At 45.8% G+C, this 19,630-nt stretch overlaps 3 protein-coding genes across 3 annotated transcripts; 2 read left to right on the top strand and 1 right to left on the bottom strand.

Moving 5' to 3' along the window:
- Window positions 1-1,377: 1,377 nt before the first annotated feature.
- Window positions 1,378-2,884, top strand: DFL_008377 (uncharacterized protein; the record flags this gene model as incomplete). Its single annotated transcript, XM_067638100.1, has 4 exons — window positions 1,378-1,855; window positions 1,924-2,473; window positions 2,537-2,789; window positions 2,879-2,884. The coding sequence occupies 4 exons, from the start codon at window positions 1,378-1,380 to the stop codon at window positions 2,882-2,884; spliced, it is 1,287 nt and encodes a 428-aa protein (XP_067486024.1).
- A 6,752-nt stretch (window positions 2,885-9,636) lies between these two features.
- On the top strand, window positions 9,637-12,305 carry DFL_008378 (uncharacterized protein; the record flags this gene model as incomplete). The annotated part of the gene is made up of 6 exons (XM_067638101.1): window positions 9,637-9,951; window positions 10,011-10,208; window positions 10,290-11,247; window positions 11,314-11,920; window positions 12,027-12,133; window positions 12,196-12,305. The coding sequence occupies 6 exons, from the start codon at window positions 9,637-9,639 to the stop codon at window positions 12,303-12,305; spliced, it is 2,295 nt and encodes a 764-aa protein (XP_067486025.1).
- A 953-nt stretch (window positions 12,306-13,258) lies between these two features.
- On the bottom strand, window positions 13,259-17,445 carry DFL_008379 (uncharacterized protein; the record flags this gene model as incomplete). The annotated part of the gene is made up of 7 exons (XM_067638102.1): window positions 13,259-14,120; window positions 14,208-14,475; window positions 14,536-14,923; window positions 14,978-15,160; window positions 15,227-17,215; window positions 17,287-17,341; window positions 17,432-17,445. 7 exons carry the CDS (start codon window positions 17,443-17,445, stop codon window positions 13,259-13,261), a joined length of 3,759 nt encoding a protein of 1,252 aa, XP_067486026.1.
- Window positions 17,446-19,630: the final 2,185 nt, after the last annotated feature.

The raw sequence follows: 19,630 nt of genomic DNA on the forward strand, positions 1-19,630 counted from the left end.
TCCTCTGACCGTTTTGTCGTAGAGGCACACCAATAAGCCGTGCTCTGCTACGGTTCACGGTTGAAAACTATGTTGAGAAAAGGATGTGCGCTCAGGCGAAGTCTGTGCTCGTATGCAAGGACCATCTTCGTGTCCCAGTAGTTTCGTTTCAAGCAAAGGGATTCTTCTTCCTGTCGCGGTGGTCACAGCGCTCTCCTGGAAAAAGTCGAAAACAAAAAAAAAAAACTTTTGTGACAAGAGTTATGCTTTAACAGGGCATGGCTCCCTTGCTACTGCAGAACTTGGCGCATAGATTGTGACTTGACTGGGAAAAATGCTTTGGTCAGGCGGAAAGACGGCTTGTTCTCCCTTCTTGGCCCTTTGTCAGTATGTCGCTTGGCAGGTCATTGAAGCCCCTGCTACCCCGCTATTTATCCGGCGCCGGTCATGCGGGATTTTCGGCTGATGTTAACCAATCAGGTTCTCGAGTCTGTCGCTCCAAAGCTTCCAGAAGGAATCCCGGAGAAACCCAGTCTTCGGTGCTTTTGCAGTTCAGGCGGACATTGAAAATAAGCTAGCCTTCTGTGAACTAGGCTTGTTATACCCCGCCTTTTCCGTTCTGGAGGTTATGGCCTTACTGAAACAAGCATCCCACGGACGTATCAAAACCAGTTTAGCGATCATCATGTTCCATACTTCTGGCTCCTATTTTCTGGGGACAGTCGCAATCTGGTGGAGATTTTGGTCTCACTAAGGGAAAACCAAAACTCTTGTCCCGTCTCTGCTATGCAGGTTCTTTTTCTCAATGGGAATGGCTAGCAAGATGGCAAATGAAGCTTTTACCTTCGAGACGAGGTAAATGGTCATATAGAACAAGGCTGCGCGAAGGGAAGCTTTTATTGGGCCTGCGTTTCAGTTATTGCTGTGCCGCAAAGATGTCAGTCCAGGATTGTCTTATCGCTATGGAATTTTTTGTACCTGAGTATCGATACCAAGAAGGAGAAGCCCTTGGCCCTGTAATTCAAAGTACCATTGCAGCAGTTATTGGTAATAGAGCTTGTGCAATTATGCATGCTTAAGCATGTATAAAAGGTTTTAGATACGATTTAGGAGCCAGTCAGGTCACCAGGATTTCGCCAAGGGCCTAAAGATTATATCTGCCCCATTATATCGCGCCATCCACAATACTTGCCCTCAACGGGATACCGGCACCCACCCATATTTATATAGCTCGCCGCTCGAGTTGAGCAAAATTGTTCTTTTTTTCCTTAGGCCTCTCTTGTTCTTTATTCGCGACTACATATTTCAAGTCTTTGGGAGAGAGTTGATTATTGTAACCTCAAACCTCCCTCCAAACACACACACAGCTTCAACAAAGTTCCCTATTTTGACAGCAAAATGTCTTCTGACGAACCTTACGTCCCCACTGAGGTGGATATCCAAACAACTGGTTCACTATGTATGTTCTTTGCAGGAAACGCTGCTGCCAAATGGCAAAGCGTTCCGAGTGGCAACATCTTAGAGTGGTTGTCGAAGTACTACCTCACAACCGACACTCCAAGCCCGGCAGACGTTCTCGCGGAAACAGGCTGGAGTGAAGACTTCTATATGACATTCGAAGCAATGATGGGTAACATTAGCGACATCGCACCCGTCTATGCGGATATATTGACCTTGGCACCGCACCCAAGGGTCCATACCTTCATTATCCCTGTATTCGCTGCCTTCACCGCTGTTTCCACGATTGCTCTTGCTCTCAGAATTTGGTCCCGTATCTCAATCGCTGGAAAGCTGCAGGCATTCGATTGGGCGACCCTGTTTGCTTATGTTCTAATCGTCGCGTGGGGTGGACTCGCCGTACATGAGAGCACTGCTGGTAAGTCATTACTACCCATTTATAAACCTCAATCAATATGACACGGATTTTAACATGAAAATTTGTAGTTGGCGGCTGGGGATTCTACTGCGATCAAACTTTCGACCAAGCACGTGCTTATGAGAGAGCATGGGGTATCTTGACATTCACCTATCCGATTGCAGTCTTCGCCATCAAGGTTTCATTGCTCCTCTTCTATCACCAACTCTCTGCCTGGAGGCCGCTCCGCATCAGCGTCTACGTCACCGGATTCATCTGCTTCGCCAACGCCATGTGCGGTGTCTTCCTTTGGGTTTACCAATGCACTACTCCGAATCTCTGGGATCATATGGTCGATCTTTCTAACAACATGAGCTGTCCACTCGACCAAATGACTGTTCTCATGGCCGTGGGTGGAGTTGGCATTTTCACTGACGTCGTCATCTGGTTGATCCCAATCCCAATGGTTTGGCAACTCCAGTTGAACACTCGAGAACGTATCCTTGCTGTCTGCACATTCGGTGTTGGTTTGGTTGCCTGTGTCGGATCTATAATGAGGCTTATTTCAATCCGTCGATTCTTGTACTATGGAAACGAAGATGGAAACGACTCTCGTGACCCTATCAATGCTTGGGCTATGTAAGTGCATCTTATTCCCTTGCGGCATTCACGTTTCTACGATTTACTAACATTCTGTTCTAGTGTTGAAATGAACCTTGCCCTCATCTGCGCCTGTGTTCCTGCTCTTCGCGCACTTGTTGTCAAGCACATCCCAAGAATCATTTCGCGTACTTCCGATGGTACTGATGTCAGCAAAGGCTCCAAGGGTTCATCCAGCTATAAGGGACATGGAAAACCAAGCATTGTTAGCGAGGAGGAAGGAAACACCAATGCCTCTGAGCTTGGAGATTACCCAAGAAACTCCAATACTGAGAAGCCAGAGCCAAATGTTAAGGTTTGGAGCCCTATCACGAATTACAAAGGGGAGGAATATTCTAGGATGCAGGACTGATTTGCGAAACCTGTATGCTTGACCGCGTGTAGTTCTAAATTCTTACCCTCGGGCGATTTCCTTCTCACATTTGTTTTTGGGTCCACGGATTTGAATTTGGGATATTTGGGAGCTATACGGCTTGGGTTCCTTGCAAAGTATTTTCAGTTTTTATTTCTTTTTATGATTCCTCACCGAGAGCTAATGAGCCGTGCCATTGGCTCTTTTCATGACATAATTTTAATATTCAGTTGTATATATTCATAGCAAGGGGTTGGCGACATGGTGTGAACGAAGTTATGGTCTTTGTATACATAGATTGATACAAAAGCAGGAACGATTTCTGTTCAAACTCTGTTTCTCGTATTTAACCGACTATCAGTTGATATTGACGCCACGAGTTATCTCAATATTGTCATTGGTAAATCAGGTCATTGGCGACTTTTAGTTTTGTAGCCAGTTATCACATACGGGGATCCTAGTTCGTTTTGAGATAGGCGAGTCTCATATACGGAGTACTCAACCCTCGGATACTGTTAACTGCGGCCGCTATGCAATGTTGCATAGCATAAACTTTCGGCTCGGCCTAGATATCGGGATCTTGGTACTTGGGTGCTCCATTCTTTTTTTGTGCAAGACTTTTCTGGAAATTCACAGTTAAATTGAGTTGCTCGGCCTCTCATCGGATCCACTCCATCCGAAAGCAATTGAAGGATCCATTTAACAACACCAATTTGTCAAAGTTCTGTGTACTCGTATTTTACCATGGGTCGTATTCAGCTGCCGGGGTACGGTAAAGTATGGCCTGTGCTTTTGAACGCATTGATAACAGCACTTTTCTCGGGGGTTTGATAGCAAAAGCTTGGGTCACTTTCATTTGAGCTGAGCCGTCTTACTGCGTCCATTTCATCAAATGAAACTTTGACAATTATGGTGTATATCACACAGCAATTAATTCCTGCAGTTAAGTGTAGCGGCTTCGGCAAAATTTGCTATTGGAGGTTACATGTTCTCTCTCTCGTGACGTTAAGTGCGAATATCTAGACCAAAAGACGAATCCAAAAAGCCTCCCGCAAGGGGCACATTGCAGAATAAGCCTGGCGAGATTGGAACTTCCCGTGCCCAGAGACAATGCAAATGTGCCTGAGTATTGCTGTTCCTGGGACGGGTAGCCTGTAAATCCATACTTGTATTTAATATATTTTGACGTAAGACTCGCTAAACACCCAAGCGCAGCGCAGGAAATCCATAAACCGGATTATAGCCTAGGTAGATGCATCAATGGTATTTTGGCTATGTTGTTTAAATGTTTCATACCTTGGTAGACGTGGTAGGGGGCTGAAATTAAAACTCACTAAACCCCTCACCAACTTGTTCATGTCCTGTGCTTGTTTAGGGAGGCCTGACAATCGATTTAATTGCGTTGCCATTTTCAGATTTCAGAGCAAGGCTTCGAGAGAAAATCTAAGCACCCTATTCACGGAAGGGGTTGCCGGCCGCTATCGGATGCTGGTCAGAAACTTCTTGGTGTATCTTGGTGTAACATGTAGTTGATAGATGCATGCACAGGGTCTGCCACCTGGAACTTCCATACATGTAGCGGGTGCATATCAAAATGTCTCTCGCCTAAATTCACGAGAGAAATAAGTCATTCTGGCAACGCTTGAAGTATGTTTCCCAACATACAGACGGAGACCAAGCTGGCTGCCATGCATGCATGTAACATCGAAGTTGTCCAGCTATATTTCGCTTGAAAGCTCGGATCACAATAGCAATAGCTACCAGTTTCTTAAGTTGCATACATTGGGTGCATCCAACCTCTCCTATCTCCGAAGCTATGGATGGCGGTATTTTGTTGTATTTAAGCCCTAGGATATTTTATAGACTAAAACAGGCAGTGTGCGTATCATGATTCCACATCACCACCATACTTGCTCCGAATATCCCGATTGCTTGGACAGCGAGCATTCCAAGATTAATTGAAGGAAACCTGGCGCTTTGATATCGATAATTTTGGAAGAATGTGGAAAGTTTGATGACTAGACTGGCGCCATGCTATAGCGCTGGCACTGGATTCCAGTGAACGTTAAGACTTTTTTCCTGATACTATTCGAGTGCTCATTTACACAATTGCCTCACGGATAACGGCTGTCTTCATATCTAGTCTTTTGACTATTGGAATATACTTAGGTAATAGCATACGAAATCCTGTTTTAATTCATAGGTAATGGGGCAAAAATTTGCTACTGAATGGGGATGTGGATACGACGGTTTTTTGAGTCATCCCATTGTGGCGACCAGTCTGTTAGAATCACAGATTTAGATTTAGGAGAATTTTATTACTCCAGGATTAGACAGCTACTTATAATGTCGGGCCGAAACTAGGCATAATCGATTCCCTGGCAGTGCTTGTCTGCTTTCCATCTGTTGAACGGACATTCTACCCCTGATCTGGATCACATCCACATATTTGGCCCTATATTCAAATATTTTAATGTTGAAGCTCACATAGTAATTGAGGGCGAATCAATAAAATAATAATATGATAAAGTGACAAAGTCATTGTACTCTGTCAGTGGTTAATCCGTGAAAATGCGAGCGTCACGCGGACTATATTTTTTCCCGTTATCTTGGTCTGAGTGTCATACGGGGAAACCGCACAGGCCCGAATATTCAAACTAGTTTTGCCTGAGTTCTCCACCATTTCGATTTGATATCATTGCTTGCAAAGGGAAAACGTCTAGATTTCGGTTTTCATTCGAAGTCCGAGAACGGGTCAGATGAACATGAGCTATGCACGTTTAAACCCCTGTGGAAAAGATTTACAAATGGAGAGTCTGAAGCGCCAGTGCATGCTTACAGACCCTGCAGACGGATTCCTTCCCCAGAGTGGAGATTACCCGCTCTTCAGAGGAAAGATTTTCGCTTTGAACTACCCCGCACTCTCGCTTCGATGGAAGATATCTGTCGATCCTCACTGTAAATCCACAGTGGGTTTCAAGGGAGACATTGCTAGCAAGGGTATATAATCGAGCTAAGACGTAAAATGGGTCCTCGAGATGAAAAACTCCTCCAATATGTATGTGTGTATGTATGTGTGTATGTATGTATGTGTGTATGTATGTATGTGATGTATGTATGTGTGTATGTATGTATGTGTGTATGTATGTATGTATGTATGTATGTATGTATGTATGTATGTGTGCAAGAACACTGGTTAGTTGGGTTCATAGGACACCTGATGCAGCCCATCACAAATGCAGGCTTTTGAGGACGCAAGTAGAGATTTGGTTTAAAACGACGAGTGGGGCCATAGTTATAGGACTCCACTCTTGAGCTTTCCCCCTGATCCATCGTAGTTTTGAATCACTCAAAATCGCCTTCATCCTACCTCGACGAAGTAACATTACGCGATGTCGTCGCGTCGATGCACCAAGCGCATCAATGTCAAAACTGTCCATGGTGATGCGTTGTCAAGGTGGAAAATCTTGGAAATGAGGCCTCCACGCCACGCTTTTGCGTTTTGACAATTTTGACGGAACAAATCCCGACAACCACAATGGAACTTGTAAATTTGGAGCTAAGACTTATTCATGATACAAGATTCTTGCCTGCACTGGAATCTGCTGTCCGTGCTGTGCTGGGCGATGCATACGATTTCCAAAATCGATTGCGAACAGACAAACTATGTGGAGAAGCTTTGGCCAAGGCCTGAGCGTTATTCCAAAAAGCAGGTGACCATAACGTGGACTGGAACATTGTGTAGCGAATTGAGTCCGAAAGATCAAGAAACAAGTGTCTCTGAAAGAGCCCTCGATATTTATATATTAATACATCCGATATTTCAAAAATCGTATTATAAAATCATATGATAAGGAAAGTCTAGCTGTCCGTCAGCAAAAGGCCTCCATAGCTGCCTTTGGTTGAAAATCTCGTCTAAGTTTCAACCGCTGGCGGCCGAATAACTCCACTTAGCCTTTATAACACAAGAAGTGTCACATTTGTTTGAACAATGTCGACCTATCCCTGTTAAAAGCAGTAAAATTCTAATAGCGCCTCCGCCCCACCGGTGTGCCGGAGAGATTATGGAATACCAGTTGGACCCACAATAGAACATTTTGCTAAAATAGCACATACAGCATACCTGCATAACCATGCTTGATCCGTGCGGTGCTTCTAGTCCCGTGAAATCCGCATCTCCAGGGAAAACCTTGGCGGCGGGATTTTGGCTAAGGCACAACCCATTGCATTTGCAAATTTTTATTCAACCCTGTAATTTCATGGGTTTCCTTCAGCCGGCTGGGAAGCCGCTTTTCTTTGTCGGAGGAGCGTGGTGGCGGATGGTTTCCTTCGCGCAAGCCCGGATTAATCTGGAGTATCTTGTTACAAGCAAAAGCCGGATCTGTCTTCCCCATACCCCATATCCACCATCCGATTCCGCCCTCCCTTCCTCCAGAAAATATAAGTAACACATGCCACCTAAAACCGGGGATCGATCACATACACTCGTCCAATCGCTTTCTAGGCTTTACCATCCAAAAAATCATACCTCGGAAGGCCAGTCTCCTTACGGTCATATACGACCTACTATCCCAAATCTAAGTAAGTAAACTAACTAGTCAACCATACCAGTTATGAGCAAGGAAAAGGTTACTAATTCGCAGCTTCATAGATCTATAGCCACGCTCAAAAACACTTAACAAAATGGTTCTTCGTCGAAGATGGTCTATTTCATCCGGGTCCGCTCCGGATGTCACTGCGATTGCATCGTTCCGATACCAAGTTGCTATCTCGAATAGCATAATATCTTCCATCCACACTTGTCCCACCCCGGTTTCGAGCCCCATCGAGCTGCCGCGCAGTCGGTCAGGCAGCTCCAGCCTACAGAACCCTCTCCTCTTCTCACTTCTCCAAAGAGCCGCATGAGGAAGATGCCAATATGAAGGCTTCAAGTAAAATTTGGCGTGTTGGCTTGTTTTTTTTTGTTTGCATTTTACAGTAAGTTTAGAAAGCGAACTGCCCACTCGATATCTTAGCGCTAACGGCTTTGTAAAGTATAGAAGTGATACGTTTACATCAAAATCACATCATTAATATCACTGCATCGCTGAGCCGACATTGCAATATAAGGATATTTTCGAGTCGGCGTTAGGTATGGATGTTTGGGCTTGCTTAGCTTGTGGATGGGAGAGAATCAAAATACGGATTTTTGATTAATGCAATCAGCAGAATACTGACATTAATTACCCTGTATATAAATTAAAACATCGGTCTATATCATGACCCTGTACATATCTTAATGCATACTTGAATTGTTGGGACATACAATTTCATTGCTGCGAGCCCCTGTATATAACATGTGAACTGAGATTCTAAGAAATTTATATTACCCGGCCCCATAAAAGCCAGAAGCATGGAAGTTCTATGTAGGCTCACGCCGTACGCCAAGCTTAGATCTCACTACTGACTCTCACACAAAGCAGGGATTCAGCAACACTTTGGAAGTTGATTCTACGAGTGGCTGTTGTATTTTTTGCGTTGAACTCAGAGACCTTTGACAAATAACGATCAGAGGTGGCTAGCTGTTAGCTGGAATAGCATAGAATATAGTGGTATGTACGGAGACGAGAGCTGCGCTAAGGCATGTATGGTGCCAACAAGCTCCTGGTTGAAGACTGATTTGAGCTTGTATCTACGAAAGTGCCGAGTTGATGAGGAGAGTGTGCTAATTATGCCACAGCCTTGTTTGATGCGACTGACAACAGTGCTAGTTGTATAGGAATCATTTTGTGGAGACAATCATGATAGTGTTATGTATGTTCGAAAGAATTTCTAATAAACTTTTCTTCAGCTCTGACTGTTGGTTGGTTGAGATGTTGACATGCATGGGATGAATTTAACATAAAGCTTATGCAGCTTTCAATCGGTTCCGTGAACGGCTATCCAGATTCAATTCTATAAACTTTACGTTAAATTGGAATCTGAAAAGTTGATAGACCGTTTCAGAGAGTATTATCATCCCGCTTGTAACAATTCTATAGCATACCTACTGGTGTGAATAAAATATAACCTCTATATTTTCATCTTAGAGTGTATGTTTGTCTTGCCAGAAGGTCCTCCAGCTTATGGGTATATATACTTAAGTTGATAACCAATATTGCAATATCAAGTGCAGGGGTAATCAAGCCTTGTATAGCTTGGTAAATACTTAGGTAGTTAATACTTCAATCTAGTTTGAGAAAAAATTCAAGATTTGATCTCAGCTTTGCAGTAGGCACTTAGTTTACGAATTTATTTAGCACAGCTTCCTAGAACCTTCCTTTCATATCCTTGCTCTTTGATTTCGCAAATAGTCGACTTGAGCACTCGTGAGTAGAAACTGGTGCAGGTGGTGACTGTGTTGGAAAATGTGCGTTGCGCGGGCCCTTCCCTTTTAGGAGACGCGTAAATTGAAGGTCTTGGCAGGGACAGCTTAAGCCCACCAGCGCGCCTTCCTGTCACTGCAAGCAGTTTCGACGCTTCCAAAACAAATACCGTTTTTATCAACCACTCCAAATCACTATCTCCAAAATCTCCCCGCATCATCTCTCACGACCCCTCATCTACGACCTATTTTTATGACTTGGATTGGGCTATTATCTTCCTGTCCTTGATAGCCGTGGCTGTAGGTAGCTCCCCGATATAAAAATTCCTCAAGAGAGCGGTTCCTAACATCCCACGTGCGCAGCAGCAATAGCAAGCGACCTCTTCGTGCATTCTGTGGCAGCAGTAGCAGCGACAGCTGTCAGATCCTCCCTATCCTTTCGCAAAAATGACATCCGAGCCGGGCCAAGGTGATACGATGGCATCGATTCGTTACGCCATCGAACCGAGTAGTCCGCTTTCCTCTTGCCCTCCTTCACCTTCTCCTCCTCCCAGGAAACGCTCTGTCTCCCCGGCTCCCGTAAATTCTCCGCCTGACACTGAGGCCACCAAAAAGCTGTCTAATCTCGAGCTGGATGGGAAGAATGATCCACCAGCTAAGAAGAGAACGAAGCTAACGCCCGCTGAAAAGGCGGAGAAGGAAAAAGAGAAAGTGGAGAGAAAGCGAGGGAAGGAGGAAAAAGAGAGAGAGAAAGCCAAGATTGTAGGTCATAGCTTCTTGGTTTGGATTTTGGTTTTAGGTTGCTGATGTTCTCGTTATAGAAAGCGGAGAAGGAAGAACAGAAACGACTCAAGGATGAAGAGAAGGCGAAGAAAGATCTAGAAAAAGCGGCAGATAAGGCCAAGCGTGACGAGGAGAAAGCCAAGCGCGACGAAGAGAAGGCTAAGAAGGAGGCTGAAAAGGCAAAGAAGGAGGAAGAAAAAGCTAAGAAGGAGGAGGAGAAACAGAAGAAAGAGAGGGTAAGTTTATGGAATTCTTTTCAAAATAGCGAAATTGGATATCGTCAGAGAGCCATGGCGCTGACCAGATGAAATGACTAGGCCCAACTACGTATGGATAGCTTCTTTACGCGCAAAGCCGCTCCGGCTCCAGCTGCGGCTCCAGCTTCAGCTTCAACCGTTCCACCGCCGACAACCGCTCGTATAAAGACTAGTGACAACCCTACTCTGCAGCCCATCCCAGGCACTACCGCTCCCGATGTTGACATGATCGATGGCCCCGTTAGCTGTGATAACAAAAGTGACTACATTAAGACGTTTCAGCCATTCTTTGTTAGACCTGGGGTAACGCTCGCCAAAGTTGTCGTTGAGGACAGCTGCCAGGTGATGGATAGGGTTCTTTTCAACACTGGGTCTTCTGATGAGATGGATATTGACGGCCAGCCACGCACTGGTAATCGGATAATCGTGGATTCCACCATCCCAGACAAACCTTCGCCATCGGATTTCAAGGTCCTCTTTGGCTTCCCACCCTCAAAATGGAAGAAAGGAAGAATCCCGAAGTTTTCAACGAAACAAATCCTGGCTGGACTTAACCCTTCCCCCGTACCAGATATCTTTGGCACGAGGAAGGCGGACGATACAGATTACGTTGCAGAACTTCAGAGGCTCTCTCGAAAAATCCTAAAATACGCCGAAGACGTCCGCCCTGCTTACCGGGGCACATATACTAGAGTTCCTACCACCTCTGGCCTCCGCAAAGGTAGAAACCCGTTTCAAAGAAGTTTGCCTGGCGTTGAATATGATTATGATTCAGAGGCGGAGTGGGTCCAGGAGCCTGACGACGATGGCGAAGATATCATGAGTGAAGAAGACGAGGATCCCATGGAAACCGGTAGTGCCGATGAAATGGATGACTTTCTCGATGATGAAGATGAAGTTGTCAAGAAGAAAGTAAACATTGCAGGGCCCTTAATTCCTGCTGCGTCAGGGCTAATGTGGGATGGTGAATTCCCCCAATCTGATGAATTGGTGCACTACAAGATCGGGATTCTGATCGGTAAGTTGGCCTGTCTCAACCCCAGCCTACGCGACGGAGTCTACAGGGGATCTAATTTATATTAAGAGGGTGGAACAACACCCATTAACCCATTCTCCAAGGAGTACTGGACCGTAGACAAACGAAAGTTGGCGGCTCAGCCGAGGGCGGCACAAGTGGCGCCTGAGAAAGTGAGCACCTGGTGGAATGCGGCACCACGACAATCGCACGGCGCAACACCTTTAAAACCTGGTTCTACGTTGCAACCCGCAATGTCAGTCTCACAAAGGATTGGACCATCCCAAAATCCAGGTGGGCAAGTTATTCTCCAATATGGACAAAACCTTCCACGCACTCGAAATCCGACCTCCTATAATATGTACGATAGATCCCCTTATGCGACACATTATCGGGACGGAAAACCATATATCGAAAGCATAAAGGACCCAACAGCTAGAGCTGCCATGTTCAAACTCCAGGAGGATAAAGGTCCCGTCCCCCTTATTTCCCTAGCGGACGCCGAGTTTGCGCGAGCATTTGGAATTTCTCCTCAAGAGCACTACGTATTCTTTAGGGGTTACCACCACATCGATTACTGTGGTATATTCGAGTATGAATCACTGGAAAAGTGTCATAGTTTCATAGTAGGAAATGATGCTACCAAAGTAGCCATGCTTGAGGCCCTTAAAAAAATGTAGGTCGGAAGATCTTTTTTTTTTTTTTTTTTTTTGCTGGTCTGATTCTGTATCAGCCCCAAGACAAACTTTTTTCTAACCACAAAGAAACTCCCTCGATTATAGGTTCGCCGGTACAACGAAGCCCATGCTTAAAAACTTCATGGACAGCTACTGTAATCGCCTGGGTCCTCCTTCTGACAAGAAATGGGGATGTGTTTTTAGAAAGAATGGTGAGAATCTGCATACCTAGCCCGATGCCCTAGAATAATACTAAATGAATGACCCTTTTCAGAATTTTCCTACTGGGAACTCGATCCGGAAATTTGCAAAAGTATCCCACCCGGGCATCCCGTAGCTCCTGCACCTGCTGTAAACCAAGCAGGATCCTCACAACAACCATAACACCTCCTCCTAAACTACAATTGACGACCCGACCTTTTACTCGATTTTCTATTCACCAACCCAACTTCTCACGAACACTCGATCCCTAACTCGATACGAAAAAACAGCGAAAAAGTCACTTCGCATCCCCCTTACGAATCTCTTGTTCTAAGATTGACTAGAAAGCAGGCATTGCATGATAACCCGGCGTTTAGGTTTCGATTTCTTTTTTCAACTCCTTCTTAGCTAATATGCTATTTTCCTAGGCCTCCTATTCTCATTTGTATCCATCCATCTCTTGCTCGGGTTATGCTGTATGAAGATGGGTAGTTACTGTATTTCATGTTTACTTGTTTACCGTATCTATTCCCCCCTGTCTTACGCCTACCATTGTTACGAACCTCCCTCGAAAATTAAGACGTTGTACTTGTTATTATCATCCCATGATCTCCTCGGAGGTTGTACTGAACACTAGGCATTGTATCTTCTTTAGCGTTGGTATAGAGAACCGAATACTTATTTATCGATAGTCATGAAGGACTCGGCCGTATGCAAAAGCCCTGTTCTTAGATAGTTGGTCTTGAGGCTAAGATAAATCGACGTTAACGCTACCGTACATGAATGACCAAAGGCGGCATACCCCATATTCCGGGCCTGTAGAATTCTACCACCTTATATCTTGCAATATCAATATCTGGGACACACTATACTATGCTATACCGTTCGTTTGTATTCAAATCTAAACATGTCGATTGATCTATTCAAATATAAAAACAATGGTATTCGTTTTCGCCAACCCACCCCCACCCGCGCTAGATTGCTATGCGTCAAACAAACTGAATCCAAATGGTCCAAACCGCTATATATGCAAATCGACATTTAAAAAAAAAATAACATCCCAATCTGCAAAAAAAAAGATCTAATCGAAAGACAAAATTGTATATACCATCCCACCATTAAACCATTCAAAAATATTACTTCCCCGCCCCCTTCCCACTCCTCTCATAATCCCTCGCCGCATACGCCGCCTGATTTGATGGTCCAATCCCCGGACTATTCTGCACACCCCCCTGCCTCTGTAACCCCGCCGGACTCATCAACACCGCTCCAGTCCCTCTATACCCCGTCGCCGTAGCCCCACCACCACCATCCCTCTCAACCTCCATACTCCCCCTCCCCCCCGTCCTTGTCCTCCTCAGACTCAACCCTGCCATCCCTTCCACCGCTTCATCCGCCAAACTACTAGCATACTCTTCACTCCCATACTCCTCACCTTTCCTCTTCCCATCACCTTCCTCACTTTCGCTATAATCATCTTCATCGTCGTCATCGTCTCCATACCCGTTATTTGTAAGGTAACCTCTAAACCTCTCGGCTGCATTCCCACCCCCTCCACCACCACCCAACGTAGCATCACCGCCACCCGCTCCAGTCGGTGGTCTCTTTCTTTCAAAATCCTGCGCGTGGGCAGTAGTCATCAATGTATACGCCCTCAACAACGGTGTACGGTCAGGTAACATCTCCGCCGTTTGAGGTCTTCCACCAACAACCATGGGTGGTAAACCACCCGCTTCCATTGCACTGGGGCCGATCCCTGCTGCGGAGGTTTTACTGGTGGTACTAGGTCTTCTACCGGTGTGGAGGGGTGTGCCGCTTACTGCAGCGATTTCTTCTTCTACGCGGGCTTCTGCGCCTGTTACTCTTGCTTGGGCGGCTGAGATCCCTGGTGCTCTACCGGCGGCGGAGGAGGTACGGCGGTGGCGGGAGAGCATTGATGGGAGTGGGATATTGTAAGGTAATGGAACGTCGTCTTTGTAAGCTCGGAATTTGTTGACACTAAAATCAAGAAATAGATGTCAATTAGACAACCTTAAAAAAAAAAAAAAAATTTAAAGAGAGAGGAAAAGGGGGGGAAATCCATACTTCGCACAATGTTCATTCTCCATCCTAAAAAAACACCAAATAAACCGTCTCCCAACCTCCGCCAAACTAACCATAAAACTCAACAACGCCGAATGCTGCACCTGATTTGCAAATATCACGTAGAATATCCAACTAAACCTTACGATCGGATCAACAATCATGGCGAGGTAGTAGGCTATCGGTCTTCGGAAGGCTAGTTCTGTTCGTAATAGTCTGTTCGGAGCGTACCAATTCAGGAGGGACCAATCCATTAGGAGATCCCATGTTGCTTTAAGAAAAATATGGTTACTACCGGTACGCCAGAGGCTAGATGGTAAATGACACTCACAAGCATAAAAAGCATTCACCCCCGCAAAAATAATAAACGCCGCTTTAATACCATCATTCCCCTTATCTACCCTCCACATACTCAACGTCATATAATACAATATACCACACCCGTACTTCGCCGCGTTCGCCAAATGCGGGAATGCATTCCGGGTATCATGATAACGACGAAAACACTGTAGAAGACGCCATATCGATGGAAGTGCCGTGAAGAATCCTAGAAGTCTAGAGTGCGAGGAGTCGCATTGGCCAGGTGTATCCCAGTTTACGGACCAGAGACAGAAGAAGAGGGGAATGTTGCCCATGGTGTAGGTTAGGCTGCAGAAGATATCGCCGGACCAGAAGTCTCGGAATTCGACTGGGTAGTAGCCGGCCCAGAAGAGACGATACTGGTTTTTCATGTTAGCGGGGTAGCTATAGTATGTCCTGTGGGTGAAACTTACTAGTGTGTATAACAGCCACTTTCGGGTGTGAAAGTAACCAAATTTGAACGGATTAAAAAACACCACTAATACGAGTCCTACATATATCACCGGGAACCATATTCTATCGAATCCATCGCCCCAAAACGTTGAAAAACAGAACCACATCAGTAGCACCTGTGCGAAGGCGAACATGGCCGGAAGCTAGTATTCTCACAATCATTAGCAAACCCTACTCCACATGTGGCTGGGATAATAGGAAAGCCATACCTCCAATAACTCTCTCCAATCGAGTTTATTCCTAGTATCAAACTCGAAGATGAAGACATAGTTGATCCGAGCTCTCACCCACGCTCTACAGCACACACTAAACAGCAACATGAATATCGTCGGAAGCGCAAAGCCTGCCCATATCTGTAGCAAATAACTAACTTGCTCATCATGGCGCATGCCATATCTGTCTTCCAGTCTATAGAAGGCTTGGTATAACGCCTGTATCAGTAATGTTATTGACATGCCCAGATATAGCCCAGCCCGGAAAACAGCCCCCGAAGCAGGGAACCTTTGTTCTCGAGTCCTCAAACGTTCAACGGCATGTTTTCTTCTTCCTTTTTCGTAATGCGTAGCAAAGATATCCTCTGTTCGAGCGATTAACTTCTCGATCTCTTCCGAACTGGCAAAACTTGTCGGGTGCACTTTTTCTTCTAGGTATTTGCTGGCTATGTGCGTATGCGCCGTCTTGTCAAACTTCTTGAGGATCTTCCGGAACGCCTCTCGGTTTAGTAAGGAGTAGGATTTGAGAAGCTCGAGTGAATGATAATACTCGATTAGCGCAATCTTCAGCTTTCGTTTCGCGGTCTTATAGCGAACGTGTTGGGTCTGCGTGCGTCGAGCGTAATCATCCACCGAAGGATCAGTCGTCGCGCGATGGGCCGGTTGGGCTGGACCGGCTGCGCCTTCGAGGGCAGAACTGGCTAGCTTTGCGATTGTCGGACGACTAGCGGTATCATCTTCAGCCAAATTGGGATTTGATTTGAAAATGTTCCCTTTGGTATCCATTGATATTCGTTTCTTCACCGATGAAACGATCCCCTTCGGATGCTTCCAATCGAAATTAGGAGTCGCACTGAGTTCGGCTTGTGCACGTTGTTCCCTTTCCTTTTCTATAATACGATTTCGGGTCATTATGGAGACTTGGTGTTCTATACGCGCTAGACGATCTTTGGCTTCCGTTTCCTTTTCTATGTAAAATGCATTGATCTTTTGCAATTGCTCGGCTAGGTAGTTGAAGAACTCCCTTTGGGCGTCCTCTGTCATTTCGAGATATATCTGGGCGTTTCGGATGTTTGGTAGAGACGCCGGGCGTCGGTGAGAGTTAGAAACCCGGTTACGGAAGGTATCGAAGACATTCTTGAAAATCGGGTAGCTCTCGCTACGGGAGTTGGAAGGACGTTGAGGAGTAGAAGGTTTCAACCCATAATCATCCGTCGGGAGGACGGTATGAGGTTCTACATCCCCATCATGAATATCATGTACCACGAATCGCGGTGTCCGCTCGCCCTTCGGTGGACCGGTGCCAAGTGATGAAAGTGAAGAATCGTAGGTACGCGCCCGTCGTATGGACATAGACGTCCGGTCTTCCAACGGTCGTGCAGGTTCCGGGAGATCTAGGGCTGGCGGTAATGATGGTTTGCTGGGTATGCCGGTAAGGTTTGCTAGACGTAGAGTCGCAGGTCCGGGCGATATGCTGCCGTATCCACCACTTCCTGGAGGGCGCTGACCAGCCTCCGGCAAAGGATTGAGATGTCGGCGTTCATTTTCATCGCCTTCCTCGTTCTTTGCGGCCTTCCAGGCGGTGTCATCGGGTGTCATCGCACCCCGGCGAGATGCAGGCGCTCGTTCATCGTATTCGTCCTCCCCCTCGTCCTCCTGAATACTCAAAACCGACTGCTGGAGATGTTTCCGCTGGCCGGGAGTCAAGTTACCAACAACGGGAGAATGCACCAGTCCATTGTGAACCGGTGTAATCGGACTAGTTGCCGACTTTCTCGGTGTCGGGTGACTTCCATTCGTATCGTTTATCGGCGATGGTAAATGCTGCTTTAACGATGATGCTGCATTCTGCGAGGTCGAACCTGAGCGAAACCTTTGGGTTATACCGGCTGCGATACGAGGCGATGGATGCCCGATAGTAGATGCACTAGCATCTTCGGCATTTCGAATGGCGCGTTGTACGGTCTTGAGTTTCTTTTTTGCGCCCTTTTTTCGTTCACCAAAATTTGTCAGTACAGTAACGGCAGCACAGAGAACTTGGAGTAGATAGTAGGTACCTTGTAGTCGAGATACTTTATGCGCCACTCCGGCACAAGATTATTTTCCAATTGCCTGGATACGGAAGGTTAGAATTAATCGTTTGGCGACGACGACGGGATCTAGAGAAAAGAGCTTAGACTCTGTGCGAAAGACGTTACGTACTTTGCGAACTTCATTGCCGAAGTTTAGGATTAGATTTGCCCACAAGACGCACCCCTGACGGCGAACCTGGTGGCCGGTTTCTAGGTTATATCATTGGCTTCGCCGGTTATCGGTATGCAAACGTAAACATGAATTAATATCGACGGTTCTACGGAGTATATACGGAGTAGCCTGTCTGTGGCAAGACGATGGAAAATAAAAGAAGAAGAGTCAGAACAAGAGACTTCGCCTCGGTCGCTGGTTTCCTTCTTCAAGAGCTGCCTTTCAGCCGGACCCCGGCCAGAGCACCGATGATAGCGCCAACGCCACCGCTCTGCATGGCCAGACGGGTTATACTTAATCCTAGATCCAGTTAACTACTTACGTCTGGTTAATATTTAGCTAATGTCATAACCAGAATACGTAAATTCTTAGTCAAGATATCACACGTCCAGCTGGCCAAAAGCCACACTTCAGAATTCGATTAGAAAGTACCATGCAGCTGCCGTTTTGAAGAAACATTGAAGAAATTTCTGCTGTGAAACGAAGGGAAAAAAAAAAGACTGCCCTGGAAAAGGTTTCAGTCGCTGGTGGGACGGGAGCGGGCTACACAAGAAAATCCGGCACATGCAAAATGTTTATCGGCTGTTCCAATTGGCTCGCTTCTGAAACTTCAGCTTTTAACGGCGACAGCCATTTACAAGCTGTCCTGGGTGCCGCAGGCTCATGCTTTGTTCGACACCAGAACATATTTGTGTGCTATTCGATGGGACATTGGTTTGGGTCGGTTCGAAGTCCAGCGACAGCATTGCAAGCATTTGGACCTGCACTTGCTCAATATCCTACTAATGCGCAAAATCGAAATCCGTTCGATTTCGATTTCGATTCAATTCGACAAACGCGCACGGCTTAAGCGAAGTTGCAGTTGCATGGGCCGATGCAGAATTCTGGTTGGACAATGCAATGTCGACTTTAGGTGCAATGCCGCCTGTAGATAATCTAATAGATAGCATTGTATTTCTGTGCAACCTCGATTCCCTCCGCCAGATGATATCAGCTAGTGTTATATCAGGCGGTAGACAGAGATCATTATCATACGACCTACTATCGTGCTACTTATAAGCTGACTAAGTATGTAAGTACGCAAGTAACTCAGGTCGGTACTTGCCGATGATGTATGGCCGGTTAGGTAATGTCATCCGGACACCCATTCTCCTAGATTTGTCTCTAGCTTCGACTCGAGGCTAATTTGTTTCTAGCTCTGTTACATCCGTTGCACGCTGTATACAAGCCTTAATTATACAGCCATGTAAAACCACCCAAGTAGTCAGCTGGCAAAAAGCTAAGGCGTATAAAACTCGTCGACTGGCACGAGACCAGCCGTATAACACCACTGAAGTAGTTGTGGCTGTGTGCACGCGTTTCCATGTCGACATGTCCTCTCTACCGGACATTTCGGTTCATTAGCCAAAGGATGGGATTCAAACAACTGGCAAAAACCAGCCGTGTAGACCGATGTGCGCAAGCCAGGCCTGCATGTCGTTTTCTGATAATACCATCTGGACTAATCCGCTGTGAATCGAAATTCAACCTCCATATAGTAATGACGTCTAACCAATTACCAATGAAAACGATGATTCCCTCTGTAAGAACATCCCCTAGCAATTCCAAAACTACGCGTATACGGTAATTCTTCAAAGCAATTCAAAAGCTCCAGCATTTCCAGTATCTCTCATAATATTTCTTCAATCCGTAACGACCTCAAAATCAAATATAGTACTAGGACGGGTGCTGTCCCACCAAAACGAAATGTAAAAACTACATAAATTACGGAGGTTATATGTCGATATTTTAATTAATCACTAGGTAATAAGCATCTACATATACAAATTGTCTCATGAACCTTGAGCTGCCACCACATGAAGGGTTATCACGCCCGTGTTGTCCGTGTTATTTGGAGACCAAGCCAGCCCGCAACAGTGTTCAGCAACGCGGCATCGAAAAGGTTGCGAGGTCATGTGACTGGACCAAAATTGACAAAAGAGGTAGGCATAAGATGACAAACAAAGCAAACGAGGACGTTTGTGTTGTCCCGGGAAATCCACCAAGAAAACAACTCCTCGACTCAGCGAGCATCTCATATCCTCTGGAGATTAGGTATTAACGGCACAACGTTAGTTAAGCTGGCTACTAAAAATATATATATCTTGAAGTTGTAAA

This window comes from Arthrobotrys flagrans (genome assembly GCF_004000055.1).
Source record: "Arthrobotrys flagrans strain CBS H-5679 chromosome Unknown unitig_1, whole genome shotgun sequence".
NCBI classification, from domain to species: Eukaryota; Fungi; Ascomycota; class Orbiliomycetes; order Orbiliales; family Orbiliaceae; genus Arthrobotrys; species Arthrobotrys flagrans.